The sequence below is a fragment of the Musa acuminata genome, chromosome BXJ3-11, assembly GCF_036884655.1.
Source record: "Musa acuminata AAA Group cultivar baxijiao chromosome BXJ3-11, Cavendish_Baxijiao_AAA, whole genome shotgun sequence".
NCBI classification, from domain to species: Eukaryota; Viridiplantae; Streptophyta; class Magnoliopsida; order Zingiberales; family Musaceae; genus Musa; species Musa acuminata.
In genome coordinates this window covers 32,451,286-32,471,353 of record NC_088359.1, presented here as the reverse complement: position 1 = coordinate 32,471,353, position 20,068 = coordinate 32,451,286, and the positions used below count along the sequence as shown (strand labels likewise).

The window sequence follows — 20,068 nt, the reverse complement described above, 5'->3', positions numbered from 1 at the left end:
ACATAATGCAGCTTTAGAGAGCATTAGCAATGATCTCAAGTTGTGATGGAAACTAAAATTTAATTCGTTTCAAGCCATCTCCAGCTATCCAAAGTTGAATTTGCACTGGCATCAGGCACACAGCTCACGATCTTCCCTACCTGTCCTCAGATATCGCTAACAAGGCAACCAGTGAGCATGTAAGACTTTAGTAGCAGCAGTGGTTGAAAGGAACACCCAAAGATCACAAGGCATGGACTCCCACTACAGCAGATGTGACACCCACAAAAGCCCTTCTGTCCCAGCTTAAGCTGTGTTCTCCCCACCTCGAAGTAGTTTGAAAGGTTGCAGATTCCTGTCCTGAAGAGAGAAGTTGAGCTGGTCTTCTCTTTGTTATGAGCTGGTTGTAGTTGGCAGGGGCCTCCAATGCTCTGGTGCTTTGAGATCCTTTTCATTCTTTAGTGATAGCAACAACAACGAGAATGATTTGGATGATCTCTTCACACTTTCTTCATGTATGAGATGGATTATTAGGATGGACCAGATAAACTAAGATTCAGGGTGCTTCAAGAAGAAATCTCAGTAGTAAAGAGAGTAAAAGGAATTAATGTATGTGATTCTGAATCAACCTAACTGGTGTAGGAGATATATATATATGGGACTGGTGGTGTGGTTTCTGCATGAACAACTTGAACTAGAGCAATTACAACAAAAAACAATGATCAACTTCAACTAGAGCAATTCTTTATATGACAATAGACAAGTTCCAAAACCACCTCCAGCTATCTTTTTTTTTTTTTATTGATCGATGTATCACTATTTCCTGGCAGTCTGCAGGAAGAAATAGGATACAACTTCTCTATAATTCCCATCAGAGAGAGATGGTTAGATCATCAAATTATTTGTCTTACAATTAACTTGAGCAATCTTGTAAAAATTGAAGCTTCTTTCATGCTACATGTTTCTGTAAAGCTTCAACTTACTGTCCAAAGAAACAAAAAAAGCAATGTAAGGCCATCTCTGACTAAACAGGTTTTATTGATTTCATTTGAGAACATAATGCAGCCAAATGCATTAAAAGTTACAAATATCAATGAGGAATAGTGTATTAGACTCTATTCAGACTGCTTTAGGATCACATGCAGTTGTAAAACCACAACGCTTAGTGAGGAAAAAAAATCTTATCTATATATTATCAGCTACCTCAGAATAAGGGGAGATTATCCCTGAAATTTGCTTGCACCATTTTTTGTGGCAATGGCAGAGCAGCTTCTTGCAGCACTAATGGAGGCGGAAGCAATAAAATGAACTGACAACTAACAGCTCAATTGTCCTATCCAATAGACAAGCTAAAGGACGGAGTTGATGTTCTAAACAAATACACAGCCTTTACCTAAGACAAAGTATCAGGCTTCCAAGATCATTATTCAACAGTTAATCACCAATGTATATTTGTTGCAAGGATTATCTTGCCCCTTATCACAAGTCATATCCTTGAATATGGATACGGACGATAAAAAGCTGGCCTATCCTGCCTTGACAGATGGAAGACGATGGCCAATAGGGCTGTCGTGCTCCTGGGCCATCTGGGCATGAACCTAGTGCAGATTGCAGTCCTAGTCAAGGCTGGATATTGTCAAGTCATCACTATCAACTCTAGATGTCCAGACAACATAACTAATAATTGTGTTCTCATAACTCGCTGAGAAATGAACTAAATTATGAAAATTGAAAAAGCCCATCCTTTCAGAGAAAACACATGAAATGTCAAAGAAATGTGACAGAACCTACATGACAATATGTACATGACAGCCAATGGAACGACCATTCTCATCAGCCAGCTGACAACCTTTAACCCAAGAGGTCTCAGACATGCTACATTGGCATTCCATCTGACCTTTCACAAAAGACTTTTAACAATAAGATACCACATAAAAGACGCTTGGTCGACAATGTTTTATCAATAACCACATCTAGTATCAAGCTGTTGGCATCCCATATGTAGGGAAACGATCAGTACATTAATAGTTAGCAAACCTACCAGCTTCCTCAATAACAAAAGAAGAAAGCTTAGTATATTGCAGAACCCCATAGTTATATCAGAAACTGTAACAATATACTAGTATAATGAATTCGCATTCTCGATTATTTTAAACAAAACCAATATAAGTTCTGCAACACCAGGTGAGTTTTCTGTTTAAAAAGACCACACCTCAAGATACTGCAAAATAAATTTCAGAACTCCTTTCTGAACAAATGAACCAAAAACCATCTCGTCCTTAGTACCTGTGTTCCAGCTTCTCCTCCTCCTTATAGTACTGAGCATAACTGCACCAACAAATATGAGGTTGACACAAAAATTTGAACATGACAAAAGAGACATAATATACTGAAAGCATATATGTAGAATAGTTATATTATGCAAAAAAGAATACGCTTTTCATCTAATCTCCCATTTTAGAAACATAGCATATGGGCAGATCACATTGTAGGACCACATCTAAGCAAATGTTTCGAACATATCCGCTCTCTTAACCTAGACATACTGTGGCACCCCCATAGAAGGTCAGCAATTGAACAGCAACTCCTATCTGACAAGGCTGAAAGAAATATTAAACCAAATTTATCAATAAGACATAAGTTCCTGGAGGATTGGTTCTATATTGCTAACCCAGGCAACTTTTAACAATGTGTAATACCATATTTCAAGTTTTTTTATGCCTTCAATTGGCAGAAAAGAATCGTTTTCCGGAAGAAGTTCAGCCTCATGGAGTGAAGAGATCTGTTTAATGGAGCAAGATGTGTCGGCAAATCGACTCATATACCCATGTTCACTAGTATTTTCCTCGGTTACCTACTTCAGGCTACTTAAGTACAACACTATGTTCCAATAGGAATCTTTGCTTTTTTGGGCATAAATTTTCATTGGAATGTTGGATTCCTCATCTTGGTAATACTGGAAAATTTTCTGTGAGATATTTAACCATACTTCATTGCATGAGATCAAACTCAAATGCTTTTAAGAAGTTAAAGACACTCAGGGTTCACACTTCACAGTCATTCAGATGTTGCTTCAACTTATTTGCAATCTTACTCCATTTTAATTTTATTTCAGGGAAAACAATGATTAAATTATCTAGGATCTCTAAATAGCAAGTGAACCCTGTTTATCTTTAAGGTTTACATAGCTTAGTTGATCATTCCTCTTTTGAGTTGAATTCTTAACATAAAGCACTATTTCTGTTACAGGTATGATGAGAAGTCCTCTCATACACTATTTTCTGATTAATTTTGTCTCATTTTCACTACAATTTTCTTTCTAGTAATGCAAACAAGTTTATTTTAAAGATAATATGTTATGTGAAACTAGAAAGAGTTCTGAAGCCCACCTTCACAAGTGATGTAAATACTCTTATTGATGGAAATGGTTACATAACAGATTTTGCATTATATGTTAGAGAGAATAATTTGATTAGTTATGAATCAACTTTAGTTGAGAGGGAGTTGTCAAAATAGCATGAATTTGGAGACATCTAACAAGTCTTTGTATCTGGAAATATGTCGTTCTATATTGAGTTAACATAAAACAAAGTAATTTTATGTGAATTCTTCATAATAATTTTGCAAACGTTCTTGGCTAGTTAGTTAGCCATTGTTATCTCCTGTCTCTAGCTTGTTTATTTACTTGTTTTAACATGTTTCTTCCCTTCACCACATCTACCTCTTCATCGACTAAAATTGATTATGACCATTACAAGTTCCAACGATGCAGGAAATCAAGATATTCTGATAAAAGTTCACTTAAAGAAAAGGTAATAAATGAAAATCTGCCACTGGGAGTTCAGGATTCCTATCTTTACAAACACAGGATCCTTGGTTTATATCAGATTTCATACTTCTACTCTTGAAAGCAAACCAAGTGTTGTTTTACCAACAGGTTAGTAGCTACTTGAGCCATTTGATGAATATATCAAGAAAAAGCTCTCCTACAAATATAGCTCTCCGGTATTTCCTTTCCGCTGGATAAAAATTTTCTCCATTCTTTTGAACATTAGAGAAACAAGAAATAATTTCCCTTAAAACAACTCATAATACAAACTCCTAAATATCATAGACATCAATATTATTTTAACACAGTATACAAATGCATATAATGCATGCATAAATACATGATATGCTGAAAAATGAACAAATGTATTCAAAAACACAAACATGTGTGCACAACATGGTCCTGATGCCCAAGTGATGAACCGAGGGTTGACGAGATGACTACCTGTGACAACAACTAATATTTCGAAACCGACAGTCCTCGGGAATTTACTTACAGCCCGTAGGTGTTATTCCAATAATGAAGAGCATATTGTTCATGCGTTTCAAATAACTCATGCAGACTGAGATGCCACTTCAGATCGCTCAAGACTCGATTGAAATAGGTATCACTTATGAAAGTGATATGACAGTCACATATAGGCCTGTAAGCCAGAAGGCTGAGAACTCTCCGGTTCTGATACTCTGAGTAATCCACAAGTTTAACGGCGAAGTCAATAAAGTAGAAGGTGAAATAGAAGATCGGAAAAAATACAAAAGATTCCAGCTGCAAATCAGGTTAACAGATAATATCCTTCAACCCTGAAGTAAATTTAGGTGTTTTTCGGTAAATCTAAAGGGTAGGCATAAGACAAAAGCAATCTACAACATGGAAGCCCAACCAAATCTGTCGTCTTTACTTCGGAAAGGGAAGCCACCAAAACCTAATTTGACGCCTCCCAATTCAATCAAATGTGGAACAAAGCTGAAATTTTGCGCCCTTTCCTCCAAGGCATCATCAACGGAATAAGAAAAAAAATGGAGGGGGAAGAGAAGAGAGACGTACGAGTAGGTGCCGATAACGGGGGTAAGCAATAGGGTAGCACTGAGCCAGTTCTCGGAGACCTTGTGGTGGATCTTGCCGGGGAGATCCTTCCACAGCCCGGGCATCACCTTCTGCTGGAACGGTGACAGCGCGTACACCACCGCCTTCATCCTCACCGGCGTCTTCCCCATCCTTCTCCTCTTCTTCTCTCCCCTTCCAAGCCGGCGCGCCGCCGCCCACTTTTCTATCGAAGCTCGCCAACAAATCTTAATAACGATGACAACCGGTTCATGGACCAGTCCGACCCAGCCCAATGAACCGATCCGGTAAGGCCCAATAATAATAAATCCTAACCTGATATGGTTCGGAAACCAAAGCAGATTCGCAGCTCCTGCGCGTCGCAGGTGGTCTGAAATATCACACTCGCTTGTGCCTTGGTAATTGTTTGGCTTCTGAGCTCTTTACCAAATCAAACACTGCAATAACAAAAAATGTGTTGACTTGAGAAACAATCTGTCGAGTTTTGTCCAGTTCCTTTCCTGTCTGTTTAGTTTGTACAGGTTCAATGCCCCATGCAGATCTCAATGCTTTCATCGATGGTAACTTTCTTTTGCATCTGTTGAGCTGGGAAACTGCAGATCTTAGTGTCTAAACCTTCAACTATCGTTTGATGTAAACGCAGGGAATGTACCAAGCTGATTGAGTGCCACTACAATCTTTCTTTTCCCCAGAATGGCTTTTGGTCAATGCTGCTTGAATGCTTGCCAGAGCATTCGAGAACATGACATCACACGCTAGACTCTACTGAGCTTTGTACATGAAGGCTTCCCCATGTTCTGGTTCTCTTCCTGTTCATCTGCTGCTCCGGACTATTAATGATTCCTCTTTTTCTGAGGGGAGTTTGTCCACTGGTTTCTGACACTGCTGTAGCAGTGGCAGACTTCTCATGATCTTGGCCAGCTTTCGGGGATTTGACACTTGTGTCTTCTTTCATCTTTCCGTATGTCATACAAGATTTGTCTGCAAAATTCTAATGTAATGTGAACGCAAGCATTGGTGAATCCTTCGAACTGGATACAAATAAGAAGCCAAGAAATATGGAAAGATATCGGTGAGGGGGGCTGACAAAAAAGATTCTGAGCATTTATTGCGAACTACCTCTTTATTTTGCTTCGACATATGGAGCATTATCACAAATGAGGGGAGGTGGAGACAAGATGATCTAACCTTTCAGAAGCTCTGTGCTGTGCTGATCTGCAATGTGCTCTGCTGAAGTCAGACACGGAAGCAGAATGGACTACTCTCCATCACTCCATGCACGCCAGCAGGCCAAATAATTGCCTGTAAAAATGAGAACATCTGGACAAGTCGATGATTCTTAATTTGATTTATAGGGAGGGAGAGTATTGGGTGAAGAAGATAGCAAGGAGTTTTGGAATATTGTTTTTGTAATTCTCTCTCTCTCTCTCTCTCTCTCTCTCTCTCTCTCTCTCTCTCTCCTTGCTTTGGAATATTGTTTTTGTAATTCTCTCTCTCTCTCTCTCTCTCTCTCTCTCTCTCTCTTTTCGGTTTAGTTGCAGCAAAGAGTATCATTCAACTTAGTGATCAAAAATATAATTCAAGGCAGAAAAATCTGTTGCATATCTCCTAAAGTCATTCAAATTAGTGATGCAAGTAGAAGCTTATGGATCTCCGGCCAACTCACGAGTGCTGCTGTTTGTGAGGCTTCTCATCAACAATGGCTCATGCCCAGCAGTGTAAAATGATGGACTTCCTTTCTTGTCACTCGACTCTTTTCATCTTTGTAACCTGAGTGGCTTACATATCCACTGTTAGGATGCAGGATATGACTTTTCATGTGCCCGCAGGTCCCAGTTACGTTCATCCGCCATGTACACAGGTGAGAACTCAAAAGTTTAGCTGGCCTCAAGGCTCCTGTTAGCAGACGAACCTTCTCAGTGACTTGGTTCGATATAGGGCACCATGACCCATAAGCTAAGAGATAAGAGTGGCTTTGATCACTTGGCATTATAAAGATATTTTTATGCTAGAAAAAGCGCATCTGATCAATGAAAAGAAAAACAATTAGGTCTTAAGTTCTTGGATAGTTTTAGGACCTAATATGTTGTCTATCATTGTAACATAATTAGTCTCACTTTCTTGTGCTTAGGATGAATGCATCATCATGCTGTAATGATCCTACATAATACATTTTTTTTGGGAGTTTCCATAACGTGATATCAACACTCTCTTCCTCACAATGTTATCCACATAAACACAGAGATTATCCACAAGAAGTGCAGTTTAATCGTCACCATTATAAGTAGTAAAAGGTAACCCATTCGATCCTATCTCCCTATCATTGGATGCAAGTTGCATGAAGCGTGACAAGAACAAAGACACTAGTACATCGACATTGATATCTAAAAATGAGATGGTACTGAGAGAGGGAGAAAGAGAGAGAGAGGACAGCATTCACCCCCGGACGATACCACGCAGAACATACCACCAAAACATCCATTTCAATCCAAGAGGCAGTGGGGGAAACATTTGAATGCAAAGAACATGATCGAGCAAAGAGGCAACCCCCTCCCCACCACACACACGCAAAGGGTGGGGAAGCCATGCTTCTGTGGCTTGCAAGGACAGCAGGTCTTTATGGTGCCAGTTGCTACTGGTTCTGAGAGAGATGCATGCCCGAACCACCACATAAACTAGTGATGTGAATGAATGAAATCATGTGCCCCATTTTTCATATAATATATGAAATAATTGTTTGCTTGTCTTTATTCTCTCTCTTCTCTCTCTCTCTCTCTCTCTCTCTCTCTCTCTCTCTCTCTCTCTCTCTCTCTCTCTCATATTAAACGTTGATGATAAATGCATGGTATATAACGTGTCCATAGGATTCATACAGAAAGGGAAAGTATGGGGCTATTATAACCCATTTATCCAAGGAAAGCATTAATAACTTTTGTATATATCATTTTAAATATAAGTGAAACATATATGTAAAAAGGGTGAAAGGCATCTGCTTTATATAGAGCCCCTTATCTAAAGAAGCTAATTCAACTAAGCTTGCACGGTCATGCTAAGCTGCTAAGATGTTCTTATCCTGCTTATCGAATCGGCAACATTGGCTGAGATTACATGACACTTAGTCAAATGTATTTGAATTTTTTATTCATGTGAACTTACTGAACATGAAATTAAGGATTTAATATACGTAATAAACAGAAGCACCCAATTGAATCAAGAACACAAGTTGATTCCGTGTCATGTTCTTCTTCCATACATATCATCATCCTTTGGTAGGTATGGCCGACGAGCATATGATTTGTTAAGTACAATAGCATATACAATCCTAATGACAATATAGTTAAGATCTAATGGCATGCAACATCGAAGTTTATCAACAGTGATATAGGTGCGATGGCGGCCATCAAGAATTGGAAAGCAAACAATTTATGATTATATTAACCCTGGGAGGCGTAACACATCAAGTTTGTTCCTAGTTTAAAGGTACTAATTAAGGAGATTAGATGGTATGATTATGGTTAGTGTTTGGATTGGATTGGTAATGTTAGAAGAGTTTGGTCGCGTATGCATGTCATCGATCGCTATCGTGCATGGAAGCAATTGGATGGATGAAGGCATCAAACGAGAAGGCTGATAGAGAAATTGAATTGACTTATTTTGTTTGTGAAACTTTAAACTTGCGTATACGTTTTTTATTTTTATTTTTACTATATATATATATATATATAAATATAATAGTAGGAGGACATCAACCCGACAATGCTTGTGAAGAATGCGAGCAATAGAGAAAGTTGGAATAGGAGTAGTGAACAGAGGGTGAGTGGGCTTATACGTGAAGGCGACTATAGGCACGATCAAGTACGCAAGCTAACCCATACGTGGAAGTGCAAGTAGCCAAAGATTTACGACCACTTGTGACCCCCCCACCCCCTTGTCATCATTTTTAATAGAGATAAGGTGAGGTAGATGACGATGTAAGATAGAGGTGTAAGTAGCCAAAGGCTTATGTCCACTCGTGACCCCCTCCCCTAACACCCTGTCGTCGTCCTTAGTAGAGAGGAGATGATGTAGACGACGATGTATGATGGAGGTGCAAGTAGCCAAAGATTTACGACCACTTGTGACCCCCCCACCCTTTTGTCATCATTTTTAATAGAGATGAGGTGAGGTAGATGACGATGTAAGATAGAGGTGTAAGTAGCCAAAGGCTTATGTCCACTCGTGACCCCCTCCCCCAACACCCTGTCGTCGTCCTTAGTAGAGAGGAGATGATATAGACGACGATGTATGATGGAGGTGCAAGTAGCCAGAGACTTATGTCCACTCATGATCCCTCCCACCCTGTCGTCATCCTTAGTAGAGAGGAAGTGAGGTAGACGACGATATATGATGGAGGTGCAAATAATAAGAGGTTTACGTCCACTCGTGAAGCCCCTCCCCTATTAAATCAATGTTGAAATGCTAATGATATCCTGAGATAACATTAATATTTGAGGATTTCTCATGAAAGATTAGATGCAGTTAAATTTTTTTTTATCAAATATCAAATATTGTGTTCCTAAACACATCGTGTATTCTCTCTCTAATTATAATTGATATTATGAACCTCTATTTAAATAATCATGGAATATATTCTAATCATCGTGTATATAAAGGTTCATATTGATGGAGCTTTTTTTATATATATATATCTTATTTGACATTTTCATGATGTATTTTCTTAATATAATGTATAAGTTAATTAAATTTATTTTCTATTTTCTTTTTCTCTCTAGCTTAATTTTCTTATCAAGAGAGCGTTCCGTTAAATTAGGTTAGGTTGATAATGTCAAGCCAATGGTTGAGCTCCATCATGCCTTTGACAAATAATATTTTCAATTTAATTTTTTCTATGTTTTAATTTTCCTAACACTCTAGTGACATAAGGAAATTGAATTTTAAAATAACTCGTAATCTTAATGTAGTTCTGATACCAATTTAATAAAAATAAAAGAGGATATGGAAAAGAGTGATGATCGATGGAGAGATGGTGGGGATATAATAATACATAAAAGAATCCTCATATAATTATATATTATCCATAACTATAATTTCTCCATAGATCTGAAATCATAAATGTCTATCTATTTATAGGGATTGTGTGACACATTCTAAAGGTTGTATATTAATTTAGTCAAACGTCCATACACCTTCTCGTGATGACCCTATTCAATATAATCTTCCGTTGCATCTTTTTATTCTATCTCTTCAACAATGTATAGGATAATTAAGTTTCTTTTCTAATAGATTCATCAAATTAGATTTAAATACTCTACCATCCTTCTAAAATAAACAAACAAGCTTTATACTTTGATAATAGACTTAATATTTTATTTATTTTCAAAATATTTTTATTAAAAATAATAAAAGGTATGGTTACTTTTAATATAACTATTATATATATAAAAAATATTTTTATTTATAAACAATTAAGTATCGCTTCGATAGATATTAAAATATGAGAAAATTATTACGAGACCTTTGAATGCGATAGTAAAAGATGAAATAATTAACGTTAGTGATATAAAGAAAGATAAAATAAATAAAATTTTAACAAAAATTATAAATAAAAATTTAAATACTTTAAATTTAATTGAGCATATAATATTCTACATATCTCAATAACAGCAATTATTATTGACATTATTATTATTATTATTATTATTATTATTATTATACAAAATTAGATCTAACACAATGGTCCTCAAATAATTTGAGCATTATAATTTTTTATCGTCCAACAATATTGCATGTTTCTCCATCATTCTCGCAAAAAAGGTCAAAATCGTACCCTTACAAATGTATTATAAACCCTAATTTATGGTGTCATACTATTGATGATCTACCTACTCCGAGGTGGAGTTGGCTTATTCTCCGATTGCTAGTCTTATGCTTGTGTTAAAACTAACTATAAATTCCAAAGCGAACGTGATTCTTAGTTTCTCAATCCTACCATCAATCATGCAATAAAATAAAATAGCAAAGAAGTCAATCGAGAATATTTCTTTTGTTGGATTTATGATTCGATTTAGCCATTTGCATGTGGGGAAGGATTTGGTGGACAGAAGACAAGACATAAGAGGAGGAGTAAGCTACACTACTTGCACTATTTTCCCTCAACCTATCCTCCCCACCAAAGTTGTGATGACATTTTCCACGAAGAACTCAATTTTCTCGGGTGGTGGTTTTAACGTAGAACACAAGCAATAGTGGGGGGATTGATAGACTTGGGTGTTACACGACAAACCCTAATCCTAAGCCTAAGCCCTGAAAGGCAATTCTAACATCCATGGAAGGAATAAAAACTATTAGAGATGTGTTTCTTGTCTTTTTCTTGAGCTCACAAATCTTATTTTACAAGGAAGAGGAAGATGATGTGGTTCAGTGTTACGTGTAACAAAGCTTCTATTTTAACTAATAAAGTATTAAAACTACATAAAAGTAATAATAAAATATTATCTAATAAAAAAATAAATTGGTAAAATAAGTTATCCTTTTTTTTGGGGGGATAATTTTGTTAATTAAATCCTTGATTTATGAAAAATGATATATGGGGTTATAATGTTTGATATGAAAAAAGTATTATGATTTTTTTTTAATTTATAATAAGTGATAAATGTGAATTTTGATTCTATTATTTTGTGATAATCTTTACCCATCAGACTAGCTAAGCAATTTTATTTTCTATTATTTTATTATAGATTTTTAACAGCTAATTTACCGTGGGGATTTATTTGCACACAAAAATCGAAAATTTAAAGGGCATATTCATCATTTTGTAACAAGTAAATGAAATTTCTAATGGATTTTTTTCTTTTGCAAATATTAAAGAATTATAATCGACAAGAGAGAGAGAGAGAGAGAGAGAGAGGGGCTGTTGCGTTCAAAAGTATCAAACCTTCTGTAACAAAGGAGGGGGGATATTTTGAGCGTGGTGCTTTATGAGGAACACAGACACCGACCCCCACCTGGGGCGGGAATTACGCCGACTCCCGTTCTCGGATGACAGCGAACCGGCGTCCGCCTTCTCCTCCACGAAGCAGCAGTCACTGAGCAGCGGCGCCCAGCAAAAAGCCTTGATTTGATCCCACCTTTTGTCTCCTCTCGACCACCCGATTAAGAAGACCCCTCCCCTTTTCCCCTCTCAAGATCCTATACTGAGATCGATTAGCTTTCTATTGTATAATCTGGACGCTGAATCATTCAACCCTAGAAAATGAGTGAGGGCACAAAAGAGTGATCTTGAATTCAAAATGCCTTCCACCTCTCTGCATGCCCGTGTTGACAACCCAGCCCACTCTTCCACTGTCTCACCGTTTCAACGCCCCAACTCCGCTTCTTTCTCTCTTCTTTTCGATGTGTTACCTTAGTTTTCTCTTATTAGCGTTTGCGTCTCACCGAGTCGGGATCTTGACCCTCAGATCGCTCTCTTTACGGGTCTCCTGATGCTGGGGGTTGATTTGCTGAATGCCTTTTGATCTGTTAGCTTTCTTCGCTGCGGAGTTCTTTGGAGAATGGTTTTGGTCATCCATGAATTCGGGGGATGGGGGGGGTCCTGCTTTGCTTGTTTGAAGGCGTTTGATCGTTTGGGATCTCGGCGGTGATGATCTGGGAACCCAGTTGGATTCTTCAAGTCGAGAGATGGACCGCCGGAGTTGGCTGTGGAGGCGGAAGCCGTCGGACAAGAGCCCTGGCGAGACCGAGAGCTCGGGATCGGTCTCTTCGGAGATGCACTCCGGAGAACAGGTTTGTTCGTCACCCTGTCCTGTAGATGAGTAGAAATCTTTCTCTTGCTTCTCGAATCTTATCTATAGGCATGGCGGAGGAACCTGTGATTGGGAAAGTCAAAACATGAGTGAGGGTTCGTAGTGATCGTGCCTGGCAAAAGACGATGCCTGCAGAACCAGAAGCACCAGCGTCGGATAATTATGTCGTCTTCTTCCATGATATGCGGTTTGAACTGCCAGTGTTATCATCAACCGTTAACTAAGACTTTTCTGAGCTCTGGCTGAAACGTTCCACAACAGCAATTTTTGCGGACTCGTTTCCGTTCTCCATCTTGATGTCATTCCTAGCTGTGACTTCCCTGGCCTTTGAGAGAGCTTCTTTTAGTTTCATTTTAATACGCTAAACGGGCACCATCGTCCTACTTTCCTTGTTGCTCATGGCTTAATTTTCCAATTTAATATCAGCCTCATTTTGTATTTGGTGCAAATTTATGCTGTAAAGCTTTCCCTTTTCTCTGCTGGTTGATATTCTCGTCTTAATGAAGAAAATATGTTGCCATCTAATGATACTAATTGTATCAGTTTATTTCTCGATATTTCAAATAGTATGTTTCCATTTTTCTAGGCTGTTTATTTTTATAAATTTTCCATCAGATTATCGAAAAATATTTTTAACATTTCATCAGAATATTTTTGCGTAGCATGATTTTGGTGTTGAATATCTGTCATAAATCATAGATGAAGCGTTATGTGATCAAAAGTATCTCACCTTGTTTTATAAGTGCACTTCCACATCTTGTTTATCCATGCTGAAGTCATTTTAAGCAGTTTCATACGTTTTATCCATGATCAGCCCCTAGTTTCTCGTGATTGCTTGCACTTCTCATTTTCTTTTTTCTAATATTGAACATCCATGTCTTTTCTGCTACCAACTTTTTGGATATGTTTTCTCTTAGCAACCATAAATTATTGGTGATGAACAAAAATTTATGGCCATGATATGCACCTCCTTTACGGTGATCAAATTCACTTAATTAAGCAAACAGCTTTATCATCCCTGATTTTAGAAAACTTCCATTGCTAAACGTAGTTGAAAACCCAGATTACCTCCTAAGGATGTGGACTTGACAGGTCCTAGATTTCCAATAATGTACAGGAAATTCTACTTCTGACCAAAATCTTTTAGGTAAAATTTTAAAAAAGATTTAGAATATGTATCGAAATTATGGCAGCTAAGCCTACACATACTTGGACCATGTGAAGGACTGACAACATTTATAAGCTTCTGCTTATCATAGGTTTCTCTTGAAGAAGTCTGACTGCTGAAGTCCATATTCTTTCATTAGTTTATCAGGATCATTCTTGGAAGAGTATGTCATTATTATTTTGACTATCATTTTTTCTGAGTCTTACATGCCGAAAAATTTTAGCCCTGTTGGTGTTTGATCATGAGATAGTATTGTATCGTTTAGTTTGCGGCACGGCAACATACTTAATACAGAACGTTCACACTTTTGTCTCTGTAAGCATAACCGACAATTTTATGATCAGACAGTCTGGAACTGCAATTTTCTCCCCTTGTGCTATCATTATTTTCTGTCCATATTTATTGCTACTATTTCCATGACACTTATTGAGATAATCCATCAAATAGGCTGGGGAATGTGCTTCTGGAAGCACAAAGCTGCTTTACATTACAAGAGGCATTCTCTACGTATTTTACCTTTTTGCAATAATTATTATAAACTCATCTAAATAACTCAATTCATTTATTTTATAGCAGGAGGTACTGAGGACTTCAATTAATTCTTCTCCAAATCATGTTCAATCACCAGAGGTTTCGTCAAAGGATGTCAGCCATGAGGACAATGAAACTATAAAGCTTTTGAATGAGAAACTATCAGCTGCTCTTCTGAATGTTAGTGCTAAAGAAGATTTGGTGAAGCAACACGGAAAAATTGCAGAAGAAGCTGTTTTAGGTAAACTGCCTTGTTCAAACTTTTCTGAAGGATCCTTGTTCAAGCACCATAATTTTGTAGTGCTTTGAAACAAGGGGATATTTGACATTTATACGTGAATTTGAAGCATCAACTCTAATATACTCCATAAATTTTCCAGAAGGATAGGTTTCGAGCAGGTTTGTGATTTAAGTGAGTAATTACTTGTTTCATTTAGTATCCTTCTTTAAGGTCCATTCCAGATAGAATTATGTTTTTTTTTTTTTTTGCTGCTGATCTATTGAAGGCACACTCAGTCTAAATGAATGTAAAATACAGCTCTTTTTTTCTGATAGCATGCAGAGTGATTCAATATCTCTGACGATTCTGATTACTTGCAGAATTTAGTATGGCTCTTGATGATAAGGCTACCAGTATATTGCCATATCATTGACATACATTTTCAGTACTTTCTAATATCTGACACGCTTTAGTGTAACCTTTCTATAACTCACGTGTAGGTTTTTCAATCCTCCTATTGTTCTGCTATATTTTAACACTGTGATAGCTTATCTATGATTAATCACTACAACCTGTACCAATGTTTTTTAAAAATATTAAGTTCTAAATCACTAATGTGGATGCTTTGGTGCTATTTGTTTATCTGGTGTTAGACATGTTCAATTCCAAATCTTCTGCACTTAAATATGGATATGACAGCATATTTGACACTACATGGAGCATGGTCTGGAAAGAAGAAGAAATCTATATTAGAGGAGTAAATAGAAGTTGATGTGTTTCAATGGAAGACAGAATAACTATCTGCATTGAAAGAAATTAACTTGTTTCATTATTTCCTCTTGTACTATTGCCTGTAAACCTTAAAACTTTTATATGTTCATTTTTCTTGTTACTCTCTTTTCAATTAGTTTGACGATACCTAAAACTTGTTTTGGATTTCTTTTCAAGAATTCAACCATATTGACAGATATATGGCACAAAATATGCCCTCATTTTTCAATCATCACGTATGTTCTGTGAAGTTGCTAAAAGCTAACATGTAGCTGTCAATAAACAAGAACTAAGGACAAATAATATAGTACAGAAATAGTTCAATAGGACTTCTTAACATGTAAGGCATCTCAGGCTTGGTCATTGTTCACTTATGTGAATATTCACATAATTATTTCATGCTACTGGATTGCCAGTTACATGATGGAATTATTCAACTTTCTTGCCAGGCTGGGAAAATGCAGAAAAGGAGATTTCATCTCTGAAACAGCATCTTGAAGCTGCATCAAGGGAGAACTCGTCCCTTGAAGATAGAGTTGTTCATCTTGATGCTGCCCTCAAGGAATGCGTCAGGCAGTTACGGCAGACAAGAGAAGATCAAGAACAGAAGGTCCACGATGCCATCACCAAAAAAACCCATGAATGGGAGTCTGAAAAATTGGAGCTCGAAATCCAGCTTACTGAGCTTCAAGCCAAGATGGAAGCTAAAGCTGAAACTACCACCTCTTTTGACTACAGGCTTCGCACAAAGATTGAAATTCTTGAGGAAGAAAATTCTGCTCTTAAAGTTGAACTTGATACGCTTACTGGGAATCTTCAAATGCAGACAATAGAGTTGGAGCTCAGCACCAGAACAGCAGAAGCAGCTAGCAAACAACATTTGGATAGCATAAGGAAAGTGGCCAGGCTTGAAGCTGAGTGCCGTAGGTTGCGAACTGCAGCACGTAAATTATCATTAGCTAATGAGCACAAGGTCATTTCTAACTCACATTATGTTGAATCTGTCACTGATAGCCAGTCAGATGCAGGTGAACAGTTGTTAAGTCTGGATAATGAGCAAAGTTGTTCAGATTCATGGGTATCAGCTCTAATCACAGAGCTTGATCAGTTCAAGATGGAAAAATCTAGCACGAAATGTTTCGCCACTTCCATAGAAATTGACCTAATGGATGATTTTCTTGAGATGGAAAGGCTTGTTGCATTGCCCGAGGCTGACCATGGAAATTCTAGCACTGAGCATGATGATGATTTGGACCATGCTTCCAACAGAGACAGCTGTTCAAGAAAACAACTTGATACCGTCCATCTGCGTATGGCTGAGTTGCAAGAGAGGGTTGAGAAGATGACAACTGTAAAAGTTGAAATGGAAATGTCTTTAGCTGTAACGAACAATCAACTGAAGGATACATGCGATCAGCTGGTAGCAACTGAAGGTAAGTTGGTTGAGTTGCAAAGGCAGCTCAATTTGGTTAATGGGGAAAAACATGATCTTGAGATAGAACTAGAAGCAGCTGAGGGAAAGAAAAATGACCTGGAAATTCAACTTGAATCAGCAAATATAGAAAATGCTAAGTTACATGAGAGAATAAACATATTAGATAGGAAATTTGCAGCAGAGGAGGAGTTGTCTGCCATATTGAAAGTGAGGTGCCAAAATATAGAGGTAACAGAATCTAACAGGAAGGAAATAGAACTTCAGCTTGAGTTGGCATATGGTGAAGTTGCAGAGTTAAAAGGAAGGATTAGTTTGCTAGAAGGAAAACTTGAAGAAGAGAAAGCTTTGTCCACGGAACTGGCATCTAGGTGTTGGAAAATGGAAGTGTTGAAGGGAAAGAAAGAGGAATTGGAGTGTCAGCTTGAGTCAGCAAATTTGGCAATACATGAACTACAGCAGAAGGTTAATTCACTTGAGATGAAACTTGAGGAGGGAGAGACATTTTCAGTAGAACTTTTAGCCAGGTGTCAAAGTATGGAGGCCATAAATGCAAAGAAAAAGGAACTGGAGTCTCAACTTACTGGAAAACAATTAGAAGTAGGCAAGTTACACGGGAAGGTGAATATATTGGAAGGAAAAGTTGAGGAGGAGAGAGCATTGTCATCAGAACTCGCGGCTAATATAGAGGCTGTAGAGGCAAAGAGAAAGGAATTGGTGGTGCAACTTGAGTTGGCACATGTGGAAGTCGGGATCCTACAGGAGAAGTTGATCATATTAGAAAAACAAGTTGAAGAGGAGAGGGCATTATCAGCAGATTTTGCAAGAAAGTACCACCAGTTGGAGCATGAACTGACAAGCAAACAGCAAGCAGCTGAATCGCATAGATCTACAAGCTCAAGTAGAGTGTTGAAGGCTAGACAGGTAACTGCAGTTGCTTTTTCTTTCCTTTAATTTCGTCCTTTCAGCTTAGTCTTGATGCCTGGTTCCTTGGTCATGTCGTGTCACCTAAAAATCCTTTTGACAACTCTTTTGTTGTAAACGAGGTGCAAACTTTGTTTCATTTAAGTTTCTCGCTTTTCTTGATTGTTTGCTGAGCATTATTGATTTGTTCACAGGAGAAAAATATTGCTCTTGCTGCTGGGAATTTTGCCGAGTGCCAGAAGACAATAGCCTCTCTTAACCAGCGGTTGAAATCTTTGGCAAATTTTGATGATCTCATGCTTGAAACAGAGCCAGGGTCGAATGCAGATCTATTGGGTATTAGAGCGGATTCTAGGATATTGGATCCTAGTAAAGAGAACAGCTTCCCATAGTCATCTTCATCCTCCTGGCTGGGCATCCCATAAATTCCATATATCCAAGTAGAAAAAAAAATACTCATAGAAACCAGTGAAATTGTACATTACTGAGGTGGGAGAAAAACAATTTTTGTGGAGTATGTGTTGACCATGTATGTAATAGAAATTGCTCGACGAACTTGACTTATGTGTTGAGCAGCAAAATAGAGGAAACTATATGAAGATTATAGTGTTACTGCTACTCTTTTGTATGATTCCATCTAGCTGAATCAATGTGTGATTTGCAATTTGTATTCGTTTACCTTCACCACCCTTGCAGTGACCAGAATGGAACAACAATGAGCAGCCACAGCAAGACACGAGTAATAACTGTCTTGAGCTTACTGGTACTAGCTGCAGCTGTTCATGTTAGTTGGTGTGTGGGTTGATTTGATGAGTTGCACTTATTGCTGTAGGTCGCATTGCAAACTTCTATTAATAGTGTCGGCTTTGATGGGTCCAGGTACAACCTACACCAGACCTGTATCATTTTTGGCAACGAATGTACCCAATATATTATCCAGTTGGGTTCAGGTGAGGCAAGCTTGCTAAGCTTGCCATGATTTGCAGGTTAGGGAACGGGAAGCAGCTTCCTGCACCATCTATTTTCTAAGCTATGATGGAAGAGTTTTCAGTAATAATAAGATGAAGTAATAATAATATATAAGAAGTAAGAGATATAAGAGTCAAGATGATTCATATCAAATCAAATTCGAAGATATTAGTATCGATCTTATGTAAGATGGTTTTTATCCTTGGATCATAAGAAACTTGGTTAAAGACATTTGATATATTATTGAGAATTCTGAATCATTTTTATATGTCTCATGTACATACAGAATGAAATAAGACTCTTAATTTTCTAGTAACATATATATATATATATATATGTATTTAAATAGGGGAGTGGTCTTCTCAGGTTTTGTGAGCTCGTCTTGTGTTTATGTAACTTAGTTATTATAGTTTTTTGGATATACATATATATACAAATATAACATATATATAATAAAAGTTTCAGCCAAACTCCAACAACGGTTCCATGGTGTAGTGGTGAGCACTCCAGACTTTGAATCTGGCGACCTGGGTTCGAATCCCGGTGGGACCTTTTTAATAAGACTATTTTTAAACTTAATTTGTCGTTTTTATTTTTTTCGGGGAAAACATATATATATATATATAGGTCCTGTTGCAAATTTTCTCAGGGATATGTAAATACAAACAAACAAAGAAATAAATAAATCTATATATTATATGACCATTCTCTTAGTTTTTTTTAATTTCTTTAGGAAGTATTTCTTTAATTTTTAGTTATTTAGTCATAGCTGATGCTGTTTATTCTTACTTCCAATTTTTTTAATATTAATAATAAAAATGGCTATTATCATCTGGAAACAATAATATTATGACAATGAAATTTAGTATCAAGCATTTCAACTGATAAATATGAGAAATGGGGCGTCGACATAAAACAAAACTAAAAATTTAGGTCTTTTATATGGTTAGATAATAAATTTTGAATCATGAAGAAATTCAAAAAATAGTTGCAATGAATAATGCAATTTATTATTTCAAAAAAATATTATTTTACTTTATCTATATGATATATTTTCATCGGAAATATCGATTTATTGTTGTGCTCGTTTCATCTCGGTAAGTAGAAGCTTTTTATCGCGACATAAAACGAACCATTACGAAATCGATCTTTTAAAGACGCCGATATGAAACACGTCCATATTTCCAGCGACACTCATCTCACGTGCTTCGCTGGGCGGGAGCACCAAATTGCCCGATTCCAATGCTCCGCCGGAATCGTTTGAACGTCATTAATCTGATTGTCTTTACACTCCTAGCGAAAGTTAATATCCTCCAGACAATAAATTTAGAGTGTGCCGAGAGTACATCCTACCATCTCGCCTTCTCCACCGTCTAAATAA

The 20,068-nt window shown here is 37.3% G+C and overlaps 2 protein-coding genes and 1 non-coding gene across 4 annotated transcripts; 2 read left to right on the top strand and 1 right to left on the bottom strand.

The window, feature by feature from the left end:
- Positions 1-2,073: 2,073 nt before the first annotated feature.
- On the bottom strand, positions 2,074-5,085 carry LOC135652645 (cytochrome b-c1 complex subunit 8-like). Its single transcript, XM_065173737.1, has 2 exons — positions 4,853-5,085; positions 2,074-2,307 (listed from the first exon to the last, which is right to left on the bottom strand). Exons 1-2 carry the CDS (start codon positions 5,020-5,022, stop codon positions 2,259-2,261), a joined length of 219 nt encoding a protein of 72 aa, XP_065029809.1. The 5' UTR covers positions 5,023-5,085; the 3' UTR covers positions 2,074-2,258.
- A 6,711-nt stretch (positions 5,086-11,796) lies between these two features.
- On the top strand, positions 11,797-18,390 carry LOC103972477 (filament-like plant protein 3). 2 transcript variants are annotated; one of them, XM_009386831.3, is made up of 4 exons: positions 11,797-12,652; positions 14,417-14,612; positions 15,812-17,718; positions 17,913-18,390. In XM_009386831.3, exons 1-4 carry the CDS (start codon positions 12,548-12,550, stop codon positions 18,108-18,110), a joined length of 2,406 nt encoding a protein of 801 aa, XP_009385106.2. In that variant the 5' UTR covers positions 11,797-12,547; the 3' UTR covers positions 18,111-18,390. The 2 variants fall into 2 exon arrangements, with proteins under 2 accessions (XP_009385106.2, XP_009385105.2); XM_009386830.3 differs by having other exon boundaries at positions 14,414-14,612.
- A 777-nt stretch (positions 18,391-19,167) lies between these two features.
- Positions 19,168-19,239, top strand: TRNAQ-UUG (transfer RNA glutamine (anticodon UUG)). Its single transcript has one exon. It is a non-coding gene; the product is annotated as a tRNA-Gln (tRNA).
- The last annotated feature ends 829 nt before the right edge of the window (positions 19,240-20,068 follow it).

Coding starts and splice junctions, on each gene's coding strand:
- LOC135652645 (XM_065173737.1), bottom strand. CDS start 5,022: ATGGGGAAGACGCCGGTGAGGATGAAGGCGGTGGTGTACGCGCTGTCA. Junction 2,308..4,852: donor CCCGTTATCGGCACCTACTC/GTACGTCTCTCT, acceptor TTGTTGGTGCAG/TTATGCTCAGTACTATAAGG.
- LOC103972477 (XM_009386830.3), top strand. CDS start 12,548: ATGGACCGCCGGAGTTGGCTGTGGAGGCGGAAGCCGTCGGACAAGAGC. Junction 14,613..15,811: donor TGCAGAAGAAGCTGTTTTAG/GTAAACTGCCTT, acceptor CTTTCTTGCCAG/GCTGGGAAAATGCAGAAAAG. Junction 17,719..17,912: donor GAGTGTTGAAGGCTAGACAG/GTAACTGCAGTT, acceptor ATTTGTTCACAG/GAGAAAAATATTGCTCTTGC.